We start from the raw sequence: 18,088 nt of genomic DNA on the forward strand, positions 1-18,088 counted from the left end.
TTCAGTCTGATCCACACTTCATTGAGTTTTGTGCAGATGATGATTTTTATACATATCTGTTGTGTTAACTTTTTATTGTCTACCCTGCTTTGTTTTGATTTTATGCTGTCTGATACAGTGCTGCTTGTTTTTTACTGTTTTCTGGAAGGTGTCCTTGAGTGCTCTGAAAGGTGCCCGCAAATAAAATGTATTATTATTATTATTATTAATATCTATTTACCAAACTATATAACATCATACACCTTTATGACCCCACATGGGGTCAGTACTAGATTTTGGTGCCCACCTGTTATTTGGGATAGGGCCAGCAGAACGGGGAGGAAATGTACACCGTGTAGGTCAACATCATGTGAGAACATTATAAGCTATCAGCTGTTCAGATTCATAACAAAAAATATGTATGCAAATACAACACTTCTGATATGTGCACTGAATTCATTATTTAACTGAAATACATGGTAACTAGCTAGCTAGCTACTACAACATGATTGCCTAGCTAGCCCCAGTCAAAATGAGGGTTCTACGACAGATTATTTTGAAATAATAATATTTTGCTGTAATTGACATGGCTACATGAACACACGTAACTTGAGAAGCCATGCTGATAACAGATTTTTTAATTAAAATGTTTTACATACCTTTTCGTTTGTCTGCCTTGATCAAATGAATGACTGAAGTTCAAATGCAGGTACCACAGAAGCGCAAGTTAGCAGCGTACCACAGCTGTCCAATCAAAAGAGATAAGCAGGGTGTCCGGGTAGCGTAGCGGTCTATTCCGTTGCCTACCAACATGGGGATCGCCGGTTCGAATCCCCGTGTTACCTCCAGCTTGGTCGGGCGTACCTGCAGACACAATTGGCCGTGTCTGCAGGTGGGAAGCCGGATGTGGGTATATGTCCTGATCGCTGCACTAGTGCCTCCTCTGCTTGGTCAGAGCACGTGTTCGGGGGGAGTGGGAACTGGGAGGAATAGCATGATCCTCCCACGCACTACATCCCCCTGGTGAAACTTCTCACTGTCAGGTGAAAAGAAGCGGCTGGCGACTCCACATGTATCGGAGGAAGCATGTGGTAGTCTGCAGCCCTCCCTGGACCGGCAGAAGGGGTGGAGCAGCCACCGGGATGGCTCGGAAGTGTGGGGTAATTGGCTGGACACAATTGGAGAGAAAAAGGGGGGGGGTACAGAGATGAGGATTCCCCACCAATCAGAGAGCAATTAGAGATGCATCTCCATGGAAGCACCCACATAAAAAGACCCAGTTTTCGAATACTCAGCTGTCTTTTGGTGTCAAGGTTATCCGCTTGGTTTAACCATTACTATACATACCAGAAAGACTTGGAGACCATTACTATACCGGAAAGACTTTTACATTTGCCTGTTCATCTCTGTCACTATCACAGTGTTTTGTCATGAGATTTGCCTGTGAGACAGAGCCTGAAGGTGTGAGACCCACGCCAGATGCGTGAGAGTTGGCAACCCTGCGGTTCGCACACTAACAAGCGTAATATATTACTGCTCGTGGATACCACAGAAATGCCTCATTGCAAAAAAAGTGCAATTCACAAACACCAGCGCTAACAGCGACACGCAATTGGTGTCTTCAGAGCGTTGGTGGTACTGAAGCGTATTTATATGGGATGTCACGCCCAGACCTTCCAGTGATCACGGCAGCGGTGATTGTAGTGAGGAAATTATTTCATACAGAAAATAAATTCGTGCTATTTAACTGTAGGGTTTGAAAACTGGTGTCCAGTACAACCGCTGTTCACAGAACCGATGTCAAAACAGCTGCTTTTTTAATGTTGTGGTGCAAAAATAGCCGCTTTCTAAATGTGGTCACGGCCCAGACATATACTAGGTTTTAACCTACTCTTGTTCTACGAAGAATTTGTGCATAACAATTAAATACTGTTTATTTAATGTTTATCTCCTACTCGAACCTAGCCTTAAATGAATGAGAAAACACTCTGTTGTGTATTCAATATCTAGGCTAATGTTGATGACAGCTTGTAGTCAGAGCTAACACTAAATGCTGTAGGTCCCTGAACCCCAATAACTGGCCCACGAAAGCCAAATGTCTGGTCCGCGTCAACCCATAGGTACTAATGCACCTGTCATAACATGTGAAATAAAGTGTGCAACATGTGAAATAAAGTGCGTACTGCCCTACTTTATTGTGATCTCACCCCACACCGTACACTTGACCTATGCCGTAGAGTGCACATAGACTTAAGATGTATTCCGTACTCTCTACGGTCCTTGACTAGACAGAGACACTCACAGATAATCAATAACTGTCGTAAACTAAGAACATGGCCTGCGCAAAAAAGCACAAAGTCAACCAGGAAAACTGTCAGTTCAAATCTGACTGGACTGATCAAATTTGTTTTATTTTACCGGACCATGCCAATGCCAACTGACATGCTCGATACGCATGCAGACCGTAGTTGTTTGCAAAGAAGATAATCTCAAGTGGCACTTCAACACTATGCATGCTGCCCGTTTTAATGCCAGCTACCCTACAAAATCAGCTCACCACAAACAAAAAATAGCAAAAATGATAACATCATACAAGCACGCTGTTTCTACTATCTGTAAATCAACATGGGCACAGGAGAGTGCAGCAGCTGCATCACTGCATGTTTCATGGAACCTTGCTAAAGCTAAGAAGCCATTCACTGATGCTGAGTTGATCAAAACGTGTGCAACTGATATGGTTGGCGAGGTTTAAAGTCACAATGAGAACAACAAGAGAACAATTGTTGAAGCTATTAAAGCAGCAGAGGAGTGTTTTTCCAATCTACTCACCGATTTGAAGAAAGCAGAAGCTATATCACTAGCATACACTTGTCCTGTGACTGAACCGATATGGAACAGCTATCTGTGTTCACAAGATGTTTTGATGGGAAGACCTTTCGGGAAGAGCTACTTTGTTTACTTCCTCTAACTGGGTGCACAACTGGGGAACTCATCTTTAATGAATTAACACAGTTCTTTGAGAAGAAAGGCTTGGATGTGAGCAAAATTGTGTCCATCGTCACTGATGGGGCTCCGTCAATGGTGGAACAACACAAGGGCTTGCCGCTGTTAACCCAGCACTCTTAAGCATTTCATCGCATTATTCACAAATCAGTGTTGTGCACTAAGCTGTGTGGGGAACTGAAAGAGGTGATGAATACTGTGATGAGACTGGTGAATTTTGGTCGCGAGAGTTCTAGTTTACAGCATCGTCTTTTCAGAGCATTGCTGGAGGAAATGTCCGGGGAACCCCAAGGATCTTTTGCTGCATAATGATGTTCACTGGCTGAGCAAAGGCTGTGTGTTGGAAAGGGTGGGTGCCCTGCGCAATGAGTTTGTGTCATTTTTATCCAGACTGTGGAGCCAAAAAGCCCAAGAATATCAGAGGTCTTTAAGTGAAAATAAGATGATGGCATATGTTATTTTTTGTGTGACATCATGTCTCACCTAAATCACCTTAATCTGCAATTGCAAGGCAAGAACCACACTGTTGCAGACATGTGCAAGACGGCTGAAGCTTGCACTTTCCACATCTGCGGGAGCATTGCAAGAATAACGAAATGCACAAAGATCCAGTGATGAAAAAGTTTGTGACGAGCCTGGTAAAAATAATAATAATAATAATAAATCAAACTTTACAATAAACAGGGTGAAACAAGACAACAGATAAACACAGCACAGACATGCAGGGGTGGATGGGAAAGGGGACTACGAGAGGGAGAAGGGGCAGCCACACACGACGCCAGCAGTCCTCTCCCACTTAGACAGATACAAAAGGGCAAGAAAAACAAAAAACAGCAGCACTGTAGACGTTGATTTTGTGTAGGGGTTTACTCCCATAGCCTATTCCTCTCCCGAGATGTCCACCAGGCAGTGGAGCCAGTCTATTTCACCCATAGCTGAGGGCTGCTTCCCTTGGATTCCCTCGTGTATATTCTGTGTACTGCCCACACCCTCGAGAACTGCACAAAGTCAGCTGACCGCATGGAACCATACTGTGAGACCTTTAATCGCTCCGTTGTCAAGTTGTTGAGCTTTTATTTACAGAGAGGGGGCACAAAAAGAATAGAACTAAAGACGATATGTGATGAGAACGGCATTGCCTTTGTGAAACTAGAGGAGTTTCACAACATCAGATGGTCTGCATGGCAGCAAGAGACTCTTGAAAACATGGAGGCTATTTCCTGCCACTCAAATTCAAGTGGCTCCAAGTGATGACAGTGACCTAAAACATATCTGCACAGAGCGTTTTCAGTGTTTCCTCGCCAACATGCTAGACACTGGCAACATTTTACAGTTCACCTCCCTCAGGTTCCAGCAAGACAAACTGACTATTGGTGAATGCAAAGATGAGCTCATGGTCGCTGCTGGACAGCTGACACTACTGCTTGACAGTGAAGGCAAGTAGAAGAAATCAGAATCAGAAGAGACTGTTTCAAATGCTGATGTTGACTGGGACAAGGCTGTTGTATTGAGAGGTCTAATTCATGAGTTTGAAAGCAGATGTCTCCCCCGCCTGCCGCCCAATGACTGCTGGAATAGGCTCCAGCATCCCTGCGACCCTTCAAATTGGCCTCAAGAAATGCAAGACCTCCACAGTTTTGGCAACACAACACTTACTAACATCCTCCAGAAAAATGAGGCCAGCATGTCTGTTGAAAGAGACTCCACTGTAAGAGAATGGATGCATTTAAAGCAAGCAGGAAAACGTTTGGCGGCCTCTGGTAGAAAACTTCAAGCTCCCCTAAACTCTCAGGTGACATCCTCCTCTTCCTGAGACAGCCGTTCTCCATTTTGGCTGATGGCCAGTGGACTGCAGAGGCCATTTAAAGGCTGGTGCCTTCCATAGATGAGGCAAGTCTTCAGATGGAGATGGGAACATCTGATTTGCACAAAGCACAGCACACATCGAGTTGTGTGTTGAGATGAGAGACTTCTGGATCAATGTGAGTCCCCAAGCTCGATTCAAAAACTTGAGAGCTATTGCAATGCTCCTACTCACAGTTCTCCCCTCCACATATATGTGAGTCATCGCTTTCATCAATTAACTCTATCAAGAACCAGGAAAGAAACACTCCAGTGCACATCTTGACCAGTGCCTCAGGACAGTCACAACAGAAAACAGGCCCGACATCAGAAGGATTGCCTCATCCCGTCACACTCACTGACATCCATTTTGTTTTAAGAGTGCATTTTCTTTCTTGCGTGACCCTCAACACAGACTTTGAGATTCCCAGGCCTAAATCATTACTACTCCTACTAATAATAATAATCATAATAATAACAATGATAAAAATAATAATGATAATAATAATAATCGTAATAGCAACAACATCATCTGAACATAAAACAACTTTTGCTGTCGCAATGGGGGAAAAAAACCCCGGATGTTACGGCCCTTGTCGCGGCATTCATGACATAATCTGGCCCTCAGAGGAAAACTTGTTGGGGAACCCTGCTGTAGGTCAATGCAGAGGAACGAGGAGTGAACAAACGAGGTTTACTTTAAGTTAGACCGCTGGTTGGTTTGAATCTCTCATTAAGTTGCCAGTTCCTTTGGCTGTCTTGTGTCTTGACTAAAAGGACAATATGGCTGTTTATGTGTGTAAGACGAGCATTAAGGTATGCTACAAAAGCTCTGGTTTCTGGAATCATCTTCTTATTGGTTTTTAGTGGCGGTTGGCATCCAAAATGTTTTGTTACCACCATCTACTGGATTTAACCTAATACTTACACTGACTAAATGAAATGATAAGTCCTTCCCACCCATTTCCCACTCTGATATAACTTCCCTCTATTTCTTAGGTTTCTGAGAGGGACTAAAAGCCTCTCAGCAGCTGCTGCACACCTTCTCCAGAAACTCTCAAAACACCCAGAAATGTCCTCGCTGCATCTACAATTATGTCAGTTCTCTCAGATTTTTTCTACTCCAGCAGTACGGTTAATTGCCACTGCCAAAAACTTCATCTGGTCCTTAGAAAAGCAAAACTCAGCATGCTTCCTGACCGACTTGTCCTCCTTAGCGCCTTGTCTCACATCATTCCTGTTGTTTCTCTCCATTCTCTTAGCAGCTTCAGCGTACGACGATCCCTTTTCTCCATCCATTATCCAAACCGCTTATCCTGCTCTCAGGGTCGTGGCCTGGAGCCTATCCCCCGGAGGAAACCCACACAGACATGGGGAGAACATGCAAACTCCACACAGAGGATGACCCCCAAGGCTGTACTATCCCCAAGGTTGGACTACCCTGGGGCTCGAACCCAGGACCGTCTTGCTGTGAGGTGACCGCGCTAACCACTGTGCCGCCTTACTATACTGTCTCCTCTCATCGTATTCACTTTCTCGTCCTTGATTCTTTTTGGACACTGTGCTGACCCCGTATCAGGATTTCCCTTGCAGTGCAGGCACTTTGATTATTTGGTTTCTCCACTTTACAATCTTCCACATTGCAGTTGTCCTCCCCACATCTCCCACGTCTTCTGACCCCATTCCATACTGCAGCAACATGTCCATATTCTTGACAGCAAAAACATCTGAGAAGAGTTCTCCTATGGCCTCACCCTGTAACTCAATTCCCCTTCAAAAGTCAACACGCGTTTCTGGATTCTGCCAGCGTCGTTGATGTGACCGTGCAGCGGAAATACCGCTACATGTCGCTAAACACTTTCGGCTGGAAGAAAGGTCTGCAAACTCTCAAACGAACTTTTTATCCAGCAGCTATCATCAAGCTGGCCTTGCGCAAGACATTTTGGATAATTTTATAGGCAAAAAAAAATAAAAAATCTAAGAGGATCACAGAGAGGAACCTCCAGGAATAAAGAAATCTGCAACCAAAATATTGAAATAAAGAGGATGAGGGAGAGAGTGGCCACATTAGTACCAACCCCCCTCCCATGGCTGTTTAGGATACCACACTACACCCCCATGTTTATCCCCCTTTCACCATATCTCAACCAGCTGTGCTCACAATTTATACGCAAACACTTCAAGACAAAGACTCCGAACACACAATATTTGGACTGCCGGCTGTTGAGGAGTGAAAGTGGAGGTAGACGCTTGCATGCGATGACCAAGCTCTGTGAATGGGGGTTTGTGTGTACAGTACAGCAGTATGTAGGCGAGACACATACTTCCATCATGTCTGTGGTTGAACTGTGTTAGCCATCTTTCAACGGCGTGGCAAGTATGCGCACAAGTACACAAACACACCCTCAGACAGTAGGCGCAAAATGAAAGTCTTTCAGTGTGAGTGTGTGTTTTGTGTGTATTTGTTGAATGAATGTATTTTCTTTTTTTTTCTGCCCCCGAGTGCTTTAGTGGGTAAATCTTTTCGGTTCCATCTTACAGGAGTATGTTTGTTTAAATAAGGAGATTAGTGCGATGAATATGAATAGAAATGCCTGAGGAACAATTTAAGTCAAGTCAAGTCACTTCTATTTGTGTAGCCCATTATCACAAATTACTAATTTGCCTCAGTGGGCTTTACAGCAACACAACATCCTGCCCTGAGACCCTCGCATCGGATAAGGAACAACTCCCTAACCCCCCCCCCCCCAATTTAGACACACTGGCTGCATAGCCCATCATCTCTCTACGGTATAGTCGTACCTGTTTTGTCTGCTCTTCTTCACTCACCTTGAGGCAAATGTGTAATTTGTGCTATTGGGCTATACAAATGAAATTGACTTGACCTTTTGTTTTTTCCTCTTACCTCATTCCTCCTTCACTCCGCAACTCATTTCTCATATTACAGTTGTTCTCCGTTGCTTGAATGCAGTTCCTGAGACTGTGTCTGAATTATTATTTTTTTTACTTTAAATTTATTTCTAGTTTTTCCCCTTATCCCACCCGATTAACCCAGTGGCATATGGCCGGAACTCTTGTCGAATAACTCCCCTGGCTCACGTTTCCACAGGAAGGAGATAGTCGTAACACCAGCTTCCTTCAAACTCGTGTCGGCTGCTCTCGCTATTTTACACGCTGAAGCCTCCTCGCATGGATTGCATCACCTTCAGGCCGCGAAGGAGGCGTAGGGAGGATGCTTTCAGTTGCTTGGCTGCCGGCGCCCGGATGGGCCAGAGGGGTCGCTGGAGAACGACGAGTCCCCCAACACTACACCGATCAACACCCACTATCCCTCGGGTAAGGGGTGGCCTAATGAATGCCATACCCGTGGATGCTCTGGTGTGTCTGCATTCTTAAGAGCCCCGTGACAGTTAGAGAGTTTAGCACGTCATCTGCAGAAGCCCCTAAAACACCCCAAATGTTCAAATCGTGTTTAAGGAATAAATGTCCAGCAGCCCTGACAAGCAGGGCCACTTTTCGAAGCGTTTGTTGTTGTAATACTCTGTTTGGCTGCAAGATTTGGTCACACTTTATAATAACTACACAAATGAAGCATTAGTGAAGTATTAGTACCTACCAAACCCATCATTTGTAAAGCAAGACATGCACCAATGGTTAGTGAGTGTGCAAATATGTTTTATAAATACTTGTTAATACCGCAATTCATGATTAATTCATGCACAAATGTACATCTAAATAGTTTGTTAATCATGTACTTACACTTTCTAAAGGATCTTACGGTCCTTTAGACTTCTGTGAGTCCCACGGTGCTGCTGGCCTTTCGATCTCATGTGTAAATGGTTCGTAAGGCACAGATAGTCCTCACTTTAGATGAGGTCATACAAAATACTTAACTAACAACTAGTAACTACCTGATTTAATCATGACTTGCAGTATTAATAAGTATTTATAAAATACACTCACTATTAACCCACTCACTAACCACTGGGGCATGTCTTGCTTTACAAATGGTGAATTCAGTAGTTACTAATACTTAACTACTGCTTCATTTGTGTAGTTATTATAGTGTTACCCAATATTTTTTTTTTCATCTGTGAAGCCCTGAGAGGCAAGTGAATTTTTTTTTTTTGGGGTCAGGATCATTTTTCTGTTTGTTGTTGTAATACTCATCTCGGCCACAAGAGGCTGAAGTGCACAGCTACCCAATGTTCTACACGGCCCAGTGAGCAGCAGCCGGGATTTCAACGATGATTTCTACTTGAAAACTGGGTGATATTGGTCTGACCTCTCTTCGCCCTCGTTTCAACCTGCTAAAATTCACTTACAACACCAAGGTGTCACTAGAACCCAACGCTGAAATCCCGGGTGCTGCTCACCGGGCTGTTTAGGATATGGGGAAGTGGCGCACTTCAGCCTCTTGTGGCCGAAATGAGCATTGCAGCAAGAAACGCTTAAAAATGATCCTGCCAAAAAAATGTCCTCACTTGCCTCTGAGGGCCTCACAGATGAAAAAGAAAAATCTTGTGCCCTAAATGAGTGTTACAAAAAAAACGTGAGAAAATTATCCTGACCAAAAAAAAAAACAAAACAAACTCTCACTTTCCTCTCGGGCTTTCCTATCAATGTGACACTGAGAAAAACAACGCCGCCAAATGGATGGCTCCATCATTATATATATAATGACAGGCAACAAGCTAAGTATCAATCAATATTCAATATTCAATATGACAGCCAACCCTGAACACATCTTCATTTATTTTCTATACCACACTTACACCCGACGATCACCAAATTACTGTCCTTAGTCTGTGAAATAAGGTGTCTATTGTTGCTGTCTATGTAAATTGTTACACAGACAAAATCCTACAAACATATTTATAACAGTGTCCCAAACTAATGTAATGTCAAAGAAAACACTGGAAAGATACTGTACATGTGGCACTGGCCACCCAGTCTCTCCTCCCTGTTTGGCCACAACATGCTTTTTACCATTTGGCATGTAAGGGTTTGTGCATTGAACACACAGTACTGTGTATTCAATGGGGGTGATAGAATTCAATGGGGGAAAAAATTTTTGAATGGAAAAACTTTCTTTGATTTTTGTGTCAACTGCATGACGTTTGTGTTTACCGGGTTGCAAAACTGTGCTTTACGTTTGCATTTTGTGCAAAGAAACCAGAGATCCGATGGTGCTATGGGCAAATAAGGTAATGATGGGGGATTCGGACCCGCTGCTGAGGACTGCATTTACACATATGCCAAAAAAAAGTGTACAATGAGGGAAATTAAATGAGGGAAATTAAACATGTCGGCATCATATCAACAGATCACACACACACCCAGCACACAGCACGTGTGTTTGCACACCGCAGTTCATTTTTCAGTGTAAATCTGAGGTTCGAACTCGAGACGCTGGGGGTGAATGGCTTCAGCTGAAAATCAATTCGCTGCTGGGTGGAATCAGGTGCATGTGTTCCTGTGCTACGGCAGGTCTGAAGGCCTTTCTGTGTGTGTGTGTGTGTGTGTGTGTGTGTGTGTGTGTGTGTGTGTGTGTGTGTGTGTGTGTGTGTGTGTGTGAGAAGAGTGACAGCTACACTGAAAGCATATTTTATAGAACAAAACCAAGCACCAAACACACACACACACACACACACATTAAGTATTCAGGTACACAGTGTGTGTGTTTTTGGGGCGTGTGTAAATGCTGGATAATGTGCGATCGCCTCTATGCAGCCCAAGTGTGCTCTATTTAACACAGATTGTATAATTAATTTTGTTTTCCCACCCTGGCTTTTCCTTTCAACACAGTGCAACCATCAGTACGGGGGAGGGAGGACCCACAGGGGAGTACAAAACCCGAGCAAGGAGATGAATCATAAAAATGATCCTACGTTATCATGGCGGACATTATTATCCCTGAATGATTAATGGAAAGTTCTGGAATGCAGTGACACGTGCACCAAGGGGTTTGGAAGCAAAACTGAATACAAAGAAACAGACGAATCAGACAAAGAGGCTAATTACAAGAGGTGACACGCGTGTGTGTGTGTGTGTGTGTGTGTTGGTGTGTTTACCACCTCACACCCATTATCAGTTTTATTGCTGTTCATAGTAGTCTAAGAGAGGAGGGAGCAGAGAAGAGAAGAGAAGAGGGAGAAGAGGAGAGGAGAGGAGAGAAGAGAAGAGGAGAGAAGAGAAGAGAAGAGAAGAGAAGAGAAGAGAAGAGAAGAGAAGAGAAGAGAAGAGAAGAGAAGAGAAGAGAAGAGAAGAGAAGAGAAGAGGGAGAAGAGAAGAGAAGAGAAGAGAAGAGAAGAGGGAGAAGAGAAGAGGGAGAAGAGGAGAGGAGAGGAGAGGAGAGGAGAGAAGAGAAGAGAAGAGGGAGAAGAGAAGAGAAGAGAAGAGAAGAGAAGAGAAGAGAAGAGAAGAGAAGAGAAGAGAAGAGAAGAGAAGAGAAGAGGGAGAAGAGAAGAGAAGAGAAGAGGAGAGGAGAGGAGAGAAGAGAAGAGAAGAGGGAGAAGAGGAGAGGAGAGGAGAGGAAGAAGAGAAGAGAAGAGAAGAGAAGAGAAGAGAGGAGAGGAGAGGAGAGGAGAGGAGAGGAGAGGAGAGGAGAGGAGAGGAGAGGAGAGGAGAGGAGAGGAGAGGAGAGGAGAGGAGAGGAGAGGAGAGGAGAGGAGAGGAGAGGAGAGGAGAGGAGAGGAGAGGAGAGGAGAGGAGAGAAGAGAAGAGAAGAGAAGAGAAGAGAAGAGAAGAGAAGAGAAGAGAAGAGAAGAGAAGAGAGGAGAGGAGAGGAGAGGAGAGGAGAGGAGAGGAGAGGAGAGGAGAGAAGAGAAGAGAAGAGAAGAGAAGAGAAGAGAAGATGACAAGGGGTGAAAGGAATGGAAATGGGAGGGACACGGAGGAAAGAAGACAATAAAAGGTGAACAGAGAGCGAAAAAAGTACTCAGAGGCTGGAGAGGAAGGCAGCAGAAGGATTCAACTCATGAAAGTAAAGGAGAGACAAGGATGAAAGAGAAAAGGCAAGGAGAGGCAAGCACAGCAGAGGCGAGAAGAGCAGAGGAGAGGACAGAAGAGGAGAGGAGAGGAGAGGAGAGAAGAGCAGCGCAGACGAGAGCAGAGGAGAGGAGAGCAGAAGAGGCGAGAAGTGGCGAGGAGAGAAGAGAAGAGCAGAAGAGAGGAGAGGAGAGCAGAAGAGGGGAGAAGTGGCGAGGAGAGAAGAGAAGAGCAGAAGAGAGGAGAGGAGAGCAGAAGAGGGGAGAAGTGGCGAGGAGAGAAGAGAAGAGCAGAAGAGAGGAGAGGAGAGCAGAAGAGGGGAGAAGTGGCGAGGAGAGAAGAGAAGAGCAGAAGAGAGGAGAGAAGAGCAGAAGAGAGGAGAGAAGAGCAGAAGAGAGGAGAGGAGAGAGGAGAGCAGAAGAGAGAAGAGGAGAGGACAGCAGAAGAGAGGAGAGAGAAGAGGACAGGACAGAGGAGGAGAGGAGAGCAGAAAAGAGGAGAGACAAGGTGAGGAGAGGAGAGAGGAGAAGAGAAGCGGAGAAGATGACAAGGGGTGAAAGGAATGGAAATGAAGGGGGGGCGAGGAGGAAAGAAGACAATAAAATGTGACTGGAGAGAGAAAAACCGTGCTCAGAGGCTGGAGAGGAAGGCAGCAGCAGGATAAAACTCATGAAAGAAGGGTGATGAAAGGAAAGGAGAGGAGAGAAGAGAAGAAAGGAAGAGAGGAAAGCAGAGGAGAGAAGAGAGGAAGAGAGGAAAGCAGAGGAGAGGAAAGGAGAAGAGAGGAGAAGAGAAGAGAGGAGAGCAGAAGAGAGAAGAGAAGAGGAGAGGAGAAGATGACAAGGGGTGAAAGGAATGGAGATGAGAGAAGACAATAAAAGGTGGAGGGGGAGAGAAGCGGTGCTCAGAGGCTGCGGGGGGGGAGGCAGCAGCAGGGTGAAACTCGTGCAGAGTCAACTGCAGTGCTCCATATTCTGACTGAATTGCATCTTGATGCATTAATATTAAATATGATTCCTCTCTGACAAAAGACGTGCAGGAGGGCACTCAGCGTGGCCCCTCGAGCCGGAGCTGAAAACCTAACGCATCTGCACTGTACAGCAGTGTGTGTGTGTGTGTGTGTGTGTGTGTGTTTGACAGAAAGACACTATGTACATAATTGCACTAGTTAAGGTAAATTATGACCGTAATGTTTTTATACAAACTAAAATGCTACTTTACACATTCATTTCTTATCCACAGGAACACCTCGCAAGTTAATGGGTACCGATAAGCCCCGAAAACCATTAAACCCTGCAGAGGTATCCGAATGGCAGCCAAGTTTAGTCGTTATTAAATATTCATCACTTGAACAGACCTTACCATTGCCGACTTGCCCAACACATAAAGTTGGTTTGTCCACTAGCTTCGCCAAGAAATCCACAAGAACACACATTTAAATCTAATCCACACAATTCAAATTGAGTTGCCTCGCGGCTCAACTTTAACGACTATGCTTGTGCGTGGTGACTCAAAAAGCTTGGTTTTATCCCCCCTCCATCTTTACATCAGCAAGACAGAAAACCAAGCCACGAATTTATTTTCTTTAAATGGAAATGGACGATTTCTTTTTTTTTGGGGGGGGGGGGGGGGGGGTTTGAGATGCAATTTAGCAACAACGGGACTGGAAATGTGCCTCCAGGCAGCCTGAAAACAAGCTCATAAAAAAGTTAACAAAACGCGTCCATCCATCATCCAGACCGCTTATCCTGCTCTCAGGGTGGCGGGACGCTGGAGCCTATCCCAGCAGTCACTGGGCGGCAGGCGGGGAGACACCCTGGACAGGCTGCAGGTCATCACAGGGCCGACACACACGCACACACACACACACACACACACGCACACACCTAGGGACAATTTAGTACGGCCGATTCACCTGACCTACATGCGTTTGGACTGTGGGAGGAAACCCAACACAGATACGGGGAGAACATGCAAACTCCACACAGAGGACGACCCCCAAGGTTGGACTACCCCGGGGCTCGAACCCATGACCTTCTTGCTGTGAGGCGACCGCGCTAACCACTGCGCCTCCATGCCGCCCAGTTTACAAAATTATGTTTGAAAATCAAAAGATGAATTTCCGCATGAGATCTTTCTGTTATCTATCGACTTCTATTCGCAGCACGGTGGCGCAGTGGTTAGCGCGGTCGCCTCACTGCAAGAAGGTCCTGGGTTCGAGCCCCGGGGTAGTCCAACCTTGGGGGTCGTCCCGGGTCGTCCTCTGTGTGGAGTTTGCATGTTCTCCCCGTATCTGTGTGGGTTTCCTCCGGGGGCTCCGGTTTCCTCCCACAGTCCAAAGACATGTAGGTCAGGTGAATCGGCCGTACCAAATTGTCCCTAGGTGTGAATGTGTGTGTGTGTGTGTGTGTGTGTGTGTGTGTGTGTGTGTGTGTGTGTGTGTGTGTGTGTGTGTGTGTGTGTGTGTGTGTCTGTGTATATGTGTGTGTCGGCCCTTTGATGGACTGGCAGTCTGTCCAGGGTGTCTCCACGCCTGCCGCCCAATGACTGCTGGGATAGGCTCCAGCATCCCCGCCACCCCGAGAGCAGGACAAGCGGTTTGGATGATGGATAGATGTTTCTATTAACACACCAATAAGTCGTACTCCAAATCCACTGCTCCCACTGCATACAGACATGCACACACACAACATATAACAACCGGATGTTTGTTGTGTGCTGTTTTTCCTACTTCCTATAAAGTCTTGCTGCTGTTGTTCACTTTGTAGAGGTGATGCCATGTGCTGTCCTGCAGCATCCACCTCGTGTGGATGCTGCAGGACAGCACATGGTATGGATGTGGATGCTGTAGGACCCTGTGGATGCTGTAGGACCCTGTGGATGCTGTAGCACCTGTGGATGCTGTAGGACCCTGTGGATGCTCTAGGACCCTGTGGATGCTGTAGCACCTGTGGATGCTGTAGGACCTGTCGCTAAGATGGGCGAGGCGTGTGTTAAGTATGAAGACGGGGGGGAAGGTTGGCTTGTGTGGTGCGGCTCAGCTAATTATCATCCAGAAGCAGGAAAAATGAACAAGCTCCTATCTACTGTGTGTGTGATGACGTAACTCTGTGTGTGTGTGTGTGTGTGTGTGTGTGTGTGTGTGTGTGTGTGTGTGTGTGTGTGTGTGTGTGTGTGTGTGTGTGTGTGTAAAACGTATGATCACCGGCTAATGTTTGGCGATTTGTACTCGGCACCTGCCTCGGTCTGTTGAGAATCATCAACCTCCTCCTGACCAAGTTTCCCTTGACTAAGAAATCAAAACGAGCTGTGGCAGTGGTGTTTCTGTTTTGGACTCAGCTTAACACGTAGGTGGCACCATTTCACGCACCACCGACCACACATCTTATACCGCACGCGCCCGTCCACCCCGCGTGCGTCGTGTGCATACCTGCAGTCCTGGCGCGGGTTGGGAACGTATCCGGGGTAGGTTCCTTCGGTGATGTCACGACACATCTTGCTGTCTCGGTCTGAGGGCAGCAGGGTCCCGGCTCGGACCATCAGGCCCAGACAGTGGTCGAAGGTGTTCCTCTCCTCGGGGCCGTCCTCCGTGAAGAAGCAGTGGCCCAGCACGTTATAGCCGACCACGTCCTTGACCTAGACAGACATCGGACGTGACAGACTCAGACGGGCCCGCGGACAGGGGAGCAGGCAGGCCGGCGAACCTCTAGCGCAGCACGGTCTGAAGTAATACTGAGTCAAACCATTTTCACAGACCCGACCCGCTTATTCAGGTCTTCGTAGGGATGCCCCGATTTTTCACTGCCGATACTGATTCTGAATCTTTAAAGGTAGAACGAGTAGGAATTTCCTAAAAGTTAATGTAGAGACTCATACCAAAATAACCCCTCCCTCCCCCAGGGGGCGTGGCGGTCTATTCCGCTGCCTATTCCGTTCCGGAATAGACTGCTACACTAACGGTCTATTCCATTCCGGAATAGACCGCTATACTACCCGGATAGTAGTGTAGCAATAGACTGCTACACTACTATCCGGGTAGTGTAGCAGTCTATTCCGTTGCCTACCAACACGGGGATCGCTGGTTTGATTCCCCATGTTACCTCTGGCTTGGTCGGGCGTCCCTACAGACACAATTGGCCAGATGTGGGTATGTGTCCTTGTCGCTGCACTAGTGCCTCCTCTGGTCGGTCAGGGCGCCTGTTCGGGGGGGGGAACTGGGGGGAACAGCGTGATCCTCCCACGCGCTACGTCCCCCTGGTGAAACTCCTCACTGTCCGGTGAAAAGAAGCGGCTGGCAACTCCACATGTGTAGGAGGAGGTATGTGGTAGTCTGCAGACCTCCCCGGATCGGCAGAGGGGGTGGAGCAGCGACCGCGACAGCTTGGAGGAGTGGGGTAATTGGCCAAGTACAATTGGGGGGGGAAAAGTGTGTGTGGGGGCGGGGGGGGGATCCTTCTCAATCATCACTGATGACCCACTAGAGTTGTGTGGCAGTGTCCTGTGGAGTCACCAGCCGCTTATTTTCACCTGACAGTGAGGAGTTTCGCCAGGGGGGACGTAGCACGTGGGAGGATCACGGTACCCCCCCCTCCAGCCCCCCCCCCCAACAGGGGCCCCAACCAACCAGAGGAGGCGCTAGTGCGGCATCCAGGACACATACCCACATCCGGCTTCCCACCCGCAGACACGGCCAATTGTGTCTGTAGGGACACCCGACCAAGCCGGAAGTAACACGGGGATTCGATCCTGTGATCCCCGTGCTGGTAGGCAACGGAATAGACCGGCACGCCACCTGGACCCCCCCCCCCCCCACAAATTATTTCTGATGCAATGCAGTTGCAATAATTTTTCCTCCAAACATTATATGTTCAGTGTAGACAACCTGCAACCCACCTGCCCCCTGCTGGAACCCGCTTTTGGGTTGCAACCCGCAGTTCGAAACCCACTGGCACAACTCACCAGGAGCCCGTTCGATCCGTGGATGGTGACACAGCGGGAGAAGGAATGGTGGATGGATAGATCGCTGATGTAAGTGGGAGGGTTGTAGCCGCCCCGCTCGTCCACATCTCCGTTTACGTGGAAATGGACCGGGTAGTGGCCCATCGACTGCTGGCCCATGTGCTGGAGCTCCACCCCGGACATATGCACCGCCCTGAAGCCCCGCTCCACCTGACGGGGGAACAACAGAATGAAGGGAAGGAAGGAAGAGTAGATGAAAGATGGCGTGGAAGGAGGAAAGAAGGTGAAGGTTGGGTGGGGAAGGAGGGTGGGAGAAGGATGACAAGCCGCGGTGAAAAATAAACACCAGCTGGGGAGAGACTGAACATGTCTGCTGCACACGGGGAGTTTAAATGGATCAGTAAGGAGGAGACATTAGAGGGCAAGAGGGAGTCTCTCACTGGCGTGAGAGGCCAGGAATTAAACAACGAGCTGTGTGCACAGCTGAGCGCCGAAGACATTACCACAGCAAGTCATGCGTACGTACAGGTGTGTCAAGAGGTATTACGTCCAGGCTTTCGGCGTTGAAGCTGAACCGGATCCTGCCTGTATGTGGGAGATGTGTGCATGCACTTGTGCGGCTAATGGACGCCCAACACACCCATGCATGAGACGTGTGTGACATCCCCGACAGCTGCCGGTCAGCAGTTGTGCTGGAAATTCATAATGGGATATGACGCCCCCCCCCCCCCCCAGGAAGGAGGAAAGGAGCCACAAGGAGCACAGACTCCTGCCAAATCTACCCACGTGTCTGTCCTGATCTCTCGCTCTCTCTCTCTCTTCCTCGCTCCCTCTTCCTCTCTCTCGCTCTCCCTCTTCCTTTCTCTCCCTCCCTGACTCCCTCTTCCTCTCTCCCTCTTCCGCTCTCTCTCTCGCTCTTCCTCTCTCTCCCCGTCTCCCCCTCTCTCCCTCTTCCTCTCTCTCTCGCTCCCTCTTCCATGCTCTCTCTCCCCGTCTCCCCCACTCTCCCTCTTCCCATCTCTCCCTCTTCCGCGCGCTCTCCCTCTTCCCCTCTCTCCCTCTTCCCCTCTCTCCATCCCCCTTCTCTCTCTCCCTCCTCCTCGCTGTCTCCCTCTCTCTCTTTCACATACCAGCTGTGAAAAAGACAGGTTATTTTCTATTGTATCAAGTCTCATAATGCTCATTTCAAGATATTGCTAGTAAAATGTTCTCACCCTACCGGCGCATATCATTACATCTTTCAAGAAAGTGAGCTTGTTTTATGATTATTAGTGATCATTTTTTTTTTCACTAAATGGGAATTTTTCTAACACTT

At 47.2% G+C, this 18,088-nt stretch overlaps 1 protein-coding gene across 1 annotated transcript in view; it reads right to left on the reverse strand.

Moving 5' to 3' along the window:
* The window catches only part of cemip (cell migration inducing hyaluronidase 1), a 213,338-nt gene that overhangs the window by 43,141 nt on the left and 152,109 nt on the right, over window positions 1-18,088 (reverse strand). The window contains exons 13-14 of the mRNA XM_056278570.1: window positions 16,774-16,983; window positions 15,245-15,450 (exon numbers count right to left, since the gene is read on the reverse strand). Coding sequence (XP_056134545.1) covers window positions 15,245-15,450; window positions 16,774-16,983 — 416 coding nt within the window. The remainder of the gene's footprint in view (window positions 1-15,244; window positions 15,451-16,773; window positions 16,984-18,088) is intronic.

This window comes from Lampris incognitus, chromosome 4 (assembly GCF_029633865.1).
Source record: "Lampris incognitus isolate fLamInc1 chromosome 4, fLamInc1.hap2, whole genome shotgun sequence".
Classification (NCBI taxonomy): domain Eukaryota; kingdom Metazoa; phylum Chordata; class Actinopteri; order Lampriformes; family Lampridae; genus Lampris; species Lampris incognitus.